At 51.6% G+C, this 10,658-nt stretch overlaps 1 protein-coding gene across 1 annotated transcript; it reads left to right on the forward strand.

Annotated features, from left to right (window-relative positions):
- Window positions 1-230: 230 nt before the first annotated feature.
- On the forward strand, window positions 231-9,660 carry LOC149344012 (uncharacterized). The gene is made up of 4 exons (XM_089547124.1): window positions 231-1,311; window positions 1,824-2,627; window positions 8,771-8,838; window positions 9,343-9,660. The coding sequence occupies exons 1-4, from the start codon at window positions 231-233 to the stop codon at window positions 9,658-9,660; spliced, it is 2,271 nt and encodes a 756-aa protein (XP_089403250.1).
- The last annotated feature ends 998 nt before the right edge of the window (window positions 9,661-10,658 follow it).

Here is a 10,658-nt window from a genome sequence, read left to right on the forward strand (position 1 = left end):
ATGGCGAAAGCTATGCAGCCGATCAAGAAAAGGATCGATCACTGCAATCGTGCTTCTCACAAATCGACAAGCAATTAAGGTGTCGGGATGGTGAGAGCAGCATTCTGTTCAGGAAGGATGGCGGTCTTTTGTACAGATGCTACACGGAGAGGGACGGACGACAGGTGCGACAGCTGGTCGTTCCCGAGCGGCACCGAGAAACCGTGCTCAAGACGGCTCATGACAGCGTAATGGCAGGACATCTGGGTGCCCAGAAAACAAAAGAGCGCATTTTAGAGGAGTTTTTCTGGCCTGGCATCACGGCGGATGTCAAGAGATTCGTCGCATCATGCGACATTTGTCAGCGAACCACGCCGAAGGGGAGAGTGCCACGCGTTCCCCTTGGGAAGGCAGCAATCATTGACACCCCCTTCAAACGGGTGGCCATTGACATCGTCGGGCCAATCTACCCTCCGTCCAAACAGGGCAATAAATACATCTTAACGCTGATCGACTATGCCACCCGTTACCCGGATGCAGTGGCTTTGCCAAGCATAGAATCCGAGCGTGTTGCCGAAGCTCTGATGGCGATGTTTTCGCGATTCGGTGTCTCCAAAGAGGTACTCAGCGACCGGGGCACAAACTTCACCTCAGAATTGATGAAGGAAGTGGCACGGCTGCTTTCCATCCACCAACTTCACACCACTCCATACCATCCCATGGCTAACGGGTTAGTGGAGAAGTTCAATGGCACATTGAAGATGATGCTGAGGCGAATGTGCGCTGAGAAGCCAAAAGACTGGGATCGGTACCTATCCCCTCTTCTTTTTGCTTACCGGGAGGTTCCCCAATCCAGCCTGGGTTTCTCGCCGTTTGAGCTCCTCTACGGCCGACACGTGCGTGGGCCACTGGCTATCCTAAAGGAGGTGTGGACGAACGAGAGCCTAGATGAAGAGGCAAAGACCACTTACGAGCACGTACTCGACCTTCGAAACAGACTGGAAGAGACGTGTCGTTTGGCGCATGATGAACTTGAAAGGGCGGGAACTCGTTATAGGAAGTTCTACGACCGTAAGGCGAAGGACCGGAACTTCGAACCTGGCCACAAGGTGTTAGTGCTGCTCCCAACTGACAGCAACAAGCTGCTGCTGCAGTGGAAGGGCCCCTTCGAGGTCATCGCCAAGAAAGGAGACGCAGATTATGCCATTGAGACGGCTAGCGGGTCAAAGGTTTTTCACGCAAATATGCTAAAAAAGTACGAAGAGAGGGGAGACGCACCCGCCAACAGACTGTGCCTGGTGATCAGTAGCCTGATTGAAACGGATGAGGACAGTAAGCTGCCGGTTCCAGAGTTTGAGAAAACAGAGGGAGTGGCAGAAGTGAAACTATCCCCACATCTCGATGCCGCGAAGAAACAGCTCCTTTTGTCCACAATGGAGAAGCACGCGGTTATTTTCTCTAATGTTCCCGGCAAAACTGAATGGATGGAGTGCAACCTCCCGCTTACGACAACCACACCAGTTCACGTCAAGCAGTACCCTCTACCATTCGCAACCCGGCAAGGTATCGAGTGCGAAGTGCAAGAAATGGAGAGGCTGGGAATAGTTGAGAAATCCGTGTCCCCATATAACTCTCCCGTACTCCTGGTCAAAAAGCCGGATGGAAGTAATCGCCTTTGCATCGACTTTCGGAGGCTGAATGACGTTCTCGTCGCAGACTCGGAGCCTATGCCCAGAGCCGATACCGTTTTTGCCACGGCGGGAGACAAGAGATATTTTTTCAAGGTGGACTTCGTAAAGGGATACTGGCAGATCCCGCTGTCTCACGACGCCAAGGCTAAACAGCGTTTTCCACTACGTCGGGGCTCTACCAGTTCCGCTTCATGCCGTTCGGCATCAAGACGGCGCCCGCAGTTTTCGCCAAACTTATGCGCAAGGTGGTTGGTGGCATTCTTGGAGTAGAACACTACTACGACGACATACTGGTCGCCAGCTCGACCTGGCAGGAACACATTGCCGCACTACAACAACTTTTTGGCCGAATCGAAGCAGCCGGGCTCACGGTGCGACCCAGCAAGTGTGAACTGGGGATGACAGAAATTGATTTCCTCGGCCACCGAATCGGAGCAGGCAAACTGGCGCCCCTGGGAAAAACTCTGGATAAAATACAAGCGGCCGAGCCACCAAAGACAAAGCGCCAGGTGCGAGCTTTCCTGGGATTGACAGGCTATTACAGGGAGTTTATCCCCAACTATGCAGAGATAAGCGCACCCCTCACCGAGCTGACCAGGAAGGGCAAAAGCAACGCTGTGAAATGGGAACCCGTGCACGAGGACGCCTTCCGCAAGCTCAAGCACTGTATCTCTAATCCCCCTATTTTGCGGCTGCCGAACTTCAAAGAGGCCTTCGTGCTGCGCACCGACGCCTCCGACACTAGCCTAGGCGCTGTGCTCCTACAGCAGTACGAGGGAACGCTACACCCTATCGCGTATGCAAGCCGAAAGTTGCTGGCTAGGGAGGTAGCCTACAGCACTATCGAACGAGAGTGCCTTGCTTTGGTCTGGGGAGTACAAAAGTTTTCGACCTACCTATATGGCGTCGAGTTTCTAGTGCAGACAGATCACCAGCCGCTGGCCTATATCCAGAACAGTAGGCAACTGAACAGCCGAGTTCTTCGCTGGAGTTTGCTCCTCCAGGAGTATAATTTCCGCGTACAACATATTAAGGGTAGTCAGAACGTCGGGGCGGACTACCTTAGCCGGTTGTAGATTCCATGTGATCTTGCTTGCATCGTGGAATATCGGGTTATACTCCTATGTGTTGTTTTATGTGCTACTTATGGTATATTGCATCTACATGCATTGTGTTGGCCTGCGTGCCACGTTTTGTTAGTTAAGAATATTATTCCATAATATGCTGAAAGTGGGGGGCCGTGTCACAAAAGTGGTACGCATTTGTATATTCTCAATTTCTGGTAATTAAGCATCTGTAAGTTCTAGAGTTTGTTGATATCACATGTCAATGTATCCTGTATCTCTGTGCCTTGGTCGATCGTCGCAAGAGCGCGAGTACGTGCGCGTCGTCTTCGCGTGTTAGTTTCCGTCCAGTTAGGCAGACCCCTCGCAGTGCGCGAGCGGGGAAGCACACCCGGCTTGTTGTGTATATGTGTTAGGTTTTCGAGCTCAAAGTCACCCCTAACAGGCCCAAAGCTTTGGGCTTCCTTTTCAACTTTTTAACTTTCCTCGCCTGCAAGGTGCCCCCTTGCAGGACAGAAGATGTTGGCGTACGTGACCATTCTTTTGGTTGTCCTACTTTTTTTTCACCCTCAAAATGGCGGCCATGCATAGTGGAAGGAGCGGAGCCTACGTGCTCCGTCCTTTGTGTATCGACTGCTTGGTGCGCTTATAGGTATTTGTTTTATGGGGGCTGTCCCTTAGAGTGAATTATTGGATGGGAGGGAGTGCCGTGTGCGTTGACAACCGACGGCTGGACAAGAACCCGAGTCGGACACAACAGTAGTGCTCCTCTCGCCTCCGAGCACTCCGGACTCCCCGAGCCGCCGCCGCACCGCACTCCGAAGAACGCCACAGGACTCCGGAAGGACCGTCACCTTCGAGAGCTCCCCTTCTGCGTCGTCTTTGTGAGTGGACTGCCGCCGCGCTCGCTGGACCGTTTCCTAATTGACTGTGAACTTTCCCTTCACTCCTATTTTGTAATTTTCGATGTCTGTGTGCAACCTGCATGTAACCTGTTAGTTCAAATTTGACTGTTGTATTTGCAATTACTAGTTTTCCTGTCCATTACTTATTGTGCTTTGTTATTTTCACTTTTTTTGTAAATGCTTGCGTCTGAGTCTCCTGCGGTTGATACTGAGAATAGATCTTATTTTCGGAGACTGACTTCGTGGTTCTGTCCTCATTCGCGACGCTGAACATAAACCGGCTACCGCTGGGCGTCAAAGCTCCAACCCCTTTGCCTCGGCTCGGGAAGGTGCCTCGCGCTCCTTTCGGAGCCGTGACAACACCCCAAAAATACCATATGGGGAGTAAAAATTTTACTCCCTTTTCGCTCCTTAATAACTCCCTTATATAAGGGAGTAAATAACAAACACCATATATATAGAGTAAAAAAACCTCCTTTTGGGTGTGCGTTAGAGGACAAGCCATTTACTCCCTTTTGGGTGTTTTTTTGCTAACAGTGTAGAGGGGCACCCCAATGAAAAACAAAGAATCCCCATATTGCAGCGGAATTGCAGAGGACTGGTTAGTAAGAAGCCGTTTCTGAACAGCACGCTCAAAACGCGATACGTAGACCGGACAACATTTTACTGTAAGCAACGTTACACACGCCGGCATCCATCCCTGGTTACATGGAACTTTTCGCCACGGTAGAAGGCAGGGGTTGGCCACTCTGGTTGGTAAGACGATGAGGATAATCTTCCACGAACAGAAGGTAGTCGCGATTGAACACCTTTTCGTCCAGCTAACACCGAACAAATCTAGGAAAGAAATTATGTCCTCAATTTCCACAGTAATCCCGCTCACCAGAAGCAGCGCTTCCATTCTCTCTTCAAGAAAGCGTCGAGCCAAGTCGGCAAGAACGTCCTCGTGATTGTAGGTACTTTTAACGCCCCATACAGCACCTGGGGGCTATAGGACGGTCAAGGGCAAACAAATTAGGCAGTGGCTTAGCTCTGGTTAAGCCCGCATATACAAGCGGCAAGTTTCAGTTATGCTTGGTTTGACGTCATGGCTGTCGCAGTTCGCGCACAATGAACTCGGAGCACCACGACAACGGTGGAGGCGTTCGGCCGTCCACACACTGCCTGTACGGAGGCGGAGGAGGAGACGGAACTCGGCGCGGTTAAAACTGCCCGCAGGAATGCGGAAAGGAGCGCTGCGGGCAACACGTGGCTGCAACGAAAGGTCAAACGGTGGGCAAGGTGGCGAAGCGCGCAGTCGTAGCGACAAGGATGAGCCGATGCACTGCGCAGTAGCGCGCCTGCGCCGAAAGTTCAGGCGACGAAGTCGGCGACGGCTGCGGCGAGGAGCAACCACCAGCGAGGCGCGTGACGTCTTCTCGGTTTCGCGCATGCGCATAACTCACCAGTTCGGCTCACGCGAAGCTCGGCTCTGGCCCGCGTAGTGAAGCTTTTCGCTTCAAAACTGGCGAGATTCCCTAGACCTCGACCTCACACTAATAACCAATTCCATGCCCAATTTCAATTTGATAAAGAACGCCAAGGTCGCCACCTGAAAAAACACGGCGGCCGACTTCGGCAGCCATCATAAGATTCTAGAGATCGTCCTACCGACCTCCGATAAGCCCACACGACACAAGCAGGAATTCAAGTGGTCCGACTAGGCAGAATTCCGGTCCGTCAGAAAGGCGAGGCAATACTCGGCGCCCATCTCCGATATTGAGGAATGGACGCGCGGACTGAACGCCAACACCAGAAACGCCACGAAAACGATCGCGACCGAAGCGCAGAAGAACAGGGTGGACAATTGTCTCATTCACCTAATGGAAGCCAAGCCGTCCAGCCTTCCATCGCCAGATGTAAATGTCAGGTTTAGCCGTGCTGTGGATATTCGCGGTTTTCTTTTCGTTTTTGTTACAGATGACACCACGTTCGCGCCATTTCTAAGTCACAGCGCCAGACAAGCCTCTGATAGGCAGTTCCGCCGGGAGAGGAAACTGCGTGTTGACTCCTGTGTTCAGCTGCTGAACTTGGAGGGAAATGAATTACTAGCAAGGCCATCCACTTCGCGTCAACTGGAGCCCCCTGCAACGTGTGTTGGGCGCAGAACCCCTACATCGCGCGAGCCTGGTGCGAAGAACAAACGCCTGTTAAGCCATCTTGTGGCAGACAGTGGACAAGTGGCTTATGGTGTGTCATCGGACAGTTACAAGCACTGTGGTGTCGAGGCAGCCTGCTCGTCATGCTCCGTCAGTGATGATGCGTCAGCGTGGTGCTGGGAAGCTACGATTGGAGCAGTGGTGAAACAGTGGCGCACGGGGGCCCAAGACAGGGAGGTGGTCGTAGCAAAAGGAGGCAGTAAGTTTTATGGCTCTTGAATACTTTTATGCTATGTATGTCCGGATCTGTTTATAGATTTGGAAAAAAATGTTTCAAACTGAATGATCGTTGTGATTTGTACCATTGCTAACGTGAGTGGAATTACTCAGGTGGCGCTGGTAAACTATAAGGCGTTTTTTTTTTTCATTTTGCATGACACAAGGCATTGAGAAATGTAAATTAAATCAGTTATAATTGAATTACACTATACAGTACTGAATGCCAGAAAAAAGCACTCAATAGGGGGCACGGCCACGACGCTCGCCCGATGCCCCTTGCCAGGGAGGTGCCGATCACCGGCAAATGAATGGACAGGAACAAAAACTAAGCACGGTTCGAAAGGCGGCCAAGCTCGGGCCAGTCATTTAATCCTTGGAAGCTGATGCTGGGCCAGTCATCTGCCAAGCTCGATTTTTTGCTTTCGGTCGTACTTATGGATGACCCTGTGACGTAAACGTATAGCACCGCTGAATAATTTATCAATCAGTTCATTCCTGACGTGGTTCTGGTTTGTTTCACCAGTAGAATGATGGCTGTGGTGAGGAATTGGTGCTTAGGTCACGTGAGGCATGAAACAACCAGAATAAAACTGCCGATACATCCTATATTGTGATCCAAGACCTTGAAGCAGGCTGGTATCAGCAACTATGCATCAGTGTTTATCATGCAGTTTTTGTAGCGTGAGCTACACTGGCCAGTCTCGCCGTTTAGCGTGTTCCCTCCGTCTACCATATAGCGCATGCGCGAGGAGCGAGTGACGTCACTGCGCACAGCTGGCGCGCCTCGCTGGCGCAGAGCCACGTGACGCCACTGCTCACGCTACGTATATCTTGGCCGAGCTAAGCCCTCTGCCAACTTTTTTGTCCTTCATGTGACTGAAATCACCGTTCGGTTGATGAAACCGAAATAGTGTCATGAAAAAAGATCGAGCACGCTTAAGCTTCGCCGTTAAGAATGGAACGCGACACCGTGTCGCAGCCTGCCAGCGAGTCCGCGGAATGCCATCGTGCGTTCGGCGCGACGCATTGCCCGTTGGACAAATCGCTCGGAGTCTCTAGTAGGCCCCGCAACAAATCCGATGTCACGAACGCCACCATAGCTTGCGCGCCGAACAAACGGGCAGCAAGCTGCAAGCTTCGTGGTGAACGCGCCTTGGATGTGCGCTGCGTTGTTCGCCGCTCAGAGCGTGATTCGTGCGTTCCGGCAGGGTCCCACTGCGCCCGACCGAGACGAGTGGGAGGCGCTATCGAGGGGCTTTAGGACGCGCTGCCATCTGCCATCGCTGCTAAAGGCACCTGAGCTGGGGCAGCAGAAATAAAGGCTAGCAAGCAGTGTGTAGGAGTGAAATGAAAGAGGTGAGGGGATAGTAGAAAGGACAGGGGGAGAGGTACACTGGTAATAAAACTATTTACATATTAACATAACAGCAACAGAGAAAGAAAAGAAGCGCGTCACAGTAACCGCGTCCGCCGAAGCGGAGACGTTGGTTGCTGGCCCTGTTGCGCCCTTTTGAAGCGAAAACATTCACTAGGCTCGTGAACAACGGTCTGGCGTGCGCCGTGATCTTTAAAGCGCGCTCGCGACAGGCGCTTTGTCGTCGTCTGTTTTTCAGTTATTTTTGTTTGTATTTTGTGACATCGGGCCTCTTCATGCCAACATGCTTTGCACCGGGGTGCAATAGCGGGTATCGCAACGATCACTCGACGGACCGTCATTTCTTCGGGCCGCCGAAAGGCCACATCGAGTTTAAAGGATGGGAGCGTGCACTTCACAGAAAGGATCGCAAACTGACTTCGAAATGCAAAGTTAGCCATCTAAATTTCGAAGAAGACCTTCTAAAGCACTATCGCCATATAGTGGAGGGTAAGGAAGTGCTTTTGGAAAGAGGAAAATGGATGCTGGCACCCGAGGCTGTTTCCTTCATGGCCGGCGCATATCTCAAAGCCGAAATGCACTACGCCGAAGAGATAGCCTCCAATGGATCGCGGTGCCCAGTGTGTCGCGACAGCAGTGCCAAGAGGTAACTTGGAGGATTCGGAGAGCGCATCAGTGCATTCCGAACGGCACAGCTGCGCTGCACAAAATGATTTTAATCTTGACCGTCTTGAGTCCGCAGCATTACCGACAACGCAGTGGAAATTCGAATATTTTCGTGATGACAAAACCGACGAAAGATGCGGCATATTTTACACTCGCCGTCTAGTGCAGGGGAACTTGCTTGTTGAGAAGACCATTGTGAGTCATGAGCGGATATCATGTACTATGAACGCGTACAGCAAACTGCACAAGATACCATATCACGTTGAGCGTGTTTCTGATGTAGAAGCTGTTTTGAAGCAGGTCGATGAAATGAAGTTCTGTGAGGGGCCACAACTCAAAGCTCATGCGGAGATACGAGATATCACAAGAAATGCTCTGTCAACGTCGTGGCGAGTTAGTCCTTATAACACGCAGATTCGAAGCAAAAGCTGCCGTAATGGAAGTGCAGCCATGTAGACCGCAAAAGCAGCTCACCAAAACCTCATATGTGCCGGCCGCTCCCCGCTTCCGCGCAGCGTGTAGCAGACGATGCGCCCGGCAGGGAGCAAGACTAATGCAGCGCCGTTAGTTCTCGCGACCGCCGCTTGGGACACACTCCTCCGCTGGGCGGTATGGGGAGCTGTGAAACTGAGTTGGTTCTAGTAACCTTGGTCGCAACGGCCTTTGTTGGTAGGTATGAAGCGGTTTGTGGACATCCCCCTGGTTATCGCTTTCCGCTACCGTCGCTACCAGCTGATGAAGGTATGCGTTTGTGTGTTTTCTTGATACCTGGAAGCGTCCGTGTCGAATAGAGGACTTTCTTCAGCCATTAGGAGATGCCGGCGTCCTTAACGATATCAGCGCCATTAGTGCTGACCAGATTAGCCATCTCTGGCTCGTGAGGTTCTGCTGCCAGAAGGCGAAGGACGCTGTGCTTGCGGCTGGGGGCCTGAGTGTGAAAGACGGTTATTGTCCCATTATTGACCGCTGTCGTAAGGAGATCAAGGAGAAGATTCACTGGGTTCCATTTCGCATACCCAGTGAGACCGTTCGGAAGGTCCTGAGAGAGTTTGTAGTGATCGAGACTCGGCATGAGGAATGGAATGTTTAGGGATTTGAATCAGCGGAGTCGACAATACTTGTCGCTAGAATGGTGCTTAAAGAGGGGGTCACGGCGGAGGAGCTACCGCATCTTTTCAAGTACTACGGGGGCTCCGTGCTTGTGGTTGTGCCTAGTACAACAACTGTTTGTCTCCGGTGTCACAGATGCGGTCATTCCGCCGCGACTGCCAGACGCCTGGCTTCACTAAGTGCCGCGTCTGTGGTCATGTCCGTGAGGACTGCATACGCACGTGCGCCAATGTGATAGGGGCGGCTTCAGAGGACTGTGACTATAAACAGGACATCATGGACATCGGTGAAGCTGAAACTACGGCCCCTGATGACCGTAGGAAGAAGCGTGCGTCTGGTGAACGAGGAAACGTCTGTGACGGAAACATGAAAACATCATCGTGCGAGATGCCGAACGAGCAAGGTTCTGTGAGCAACGCGACTGGTATGCCGTCGACCAGGCCTCTGCAATGAACGCCGAAGAGGATCCAATCCAGCATGACGGGGCATCACAAGATGACACCTTCGGCGCCGCTAAGCGTGCCAAGACGGTGTTGCCATCCCCTTCACAACCTCCCACCGAGGTCAGTTTGGAACGCCTTGAGCGCCAGTGGCTCAGAGTCATCGGGGCCAAGGGGAAGCATGTGCCTGAGTTTCGGTCTTCGTCCGCGTCTCCCGTACGCAGCGCAAGGCGCGCTGATTAATCGCCCCTTCTCATGGGGTAAGGCGGACGCCTCGTAAGGCACCTGTGTCTTTTTCGTGCTCAGGATTCTCAGCATAGCTTATCTTCCGTAAAATGTAAAATGTGGCACGTTAAACGTACATGAACTAGCAGATAGGAACGAACAATGTCATCTAAGGCGCCTGTTGTATGAGAAAGACCTCGACATTCATGTACTGCAGGAAACAAATGTAGAGAATGAGAGTGCGACAGACGCTGTGGTTGCGCAGTTCAAACCTCGTTATAATGTGCGTGCTAGTCATGGAGTGGGGGTATCAGCGGGCTGTGCTCTGTTAATTAGGAACTGTGTTGGTATCGAGGAACAAGCAGTGCTGTTTTGCACGAGGGGAAGGTTTCTGCTTTGTTATCTGTTGTACGGCTTTGTGATCTGTTATAGAGTTATCTGTGTGTATGCTCCTACAAAACCGCGTGAACGTCTTTTCTTTTTCCGGGAACTGTACATGGAATGCAATAGACTTGTCATTCTTTTGGGGGATTTTAATCGTGTTATCAGTGCAGATGACCGATCAGGTTCAGCGGTTACCGAAAGCGAAAGTGCTGTTTTCTTGAAAAAAAAAAACATTGAAAAGTGTTCACTTCAAGACGTTACCCAGTTTGCAAAGGGAGGAGACGTCATTATACACATTTCCAAGGACGTAGTCATGCTAGGCTGTATAGAGCTTTCGTTTCTCTTGAGTTAGCAGCGATTTGAGATAACTAGATCGTCAAACCGGTTACATTTAGCGATCAC

Source organism: Amblyomma mixtum, chromosome 5 (assembly GCF_055824585.1).
Source record: "Amblyomma mixtum isolate Tamu chromosome 5, ASM5582458v1, whole genome shotgun sequence".
Classification (NCBI taxonomy): domain Eukaryota; kingdom Metazoa; phylum Arthropoda; class Arachnida; order Ixodida; family Ixodidae; genus Amblyomma; species Amblyomma mixtum.

Excerpts from the sequence above, each read along its gene's own strand:
- LOC149344012 (XM_089547124.1), top strand. The coding sequence starts at position 231 with ATGGCAGGACATCTGGGTGCCCAGAAAACAAAAGAGCGCATTTTAGAG. Across the intron at positions 1,312-1,823 it reads GATTGAAACGGATGAGGACA|CGTTTTCCACTACGTCGGGG; the intron begins GTAAGCTGCCGG and ends AAGGCTAAACAG. Across the intron at positions 8,839-9,342 it reads GTCGCTACCAGCTGATGAAG|ATGCGGTCATTCCGCCGCGA; the intron begins GTATGCGTTTGT and ends CCGGTGTCACAG.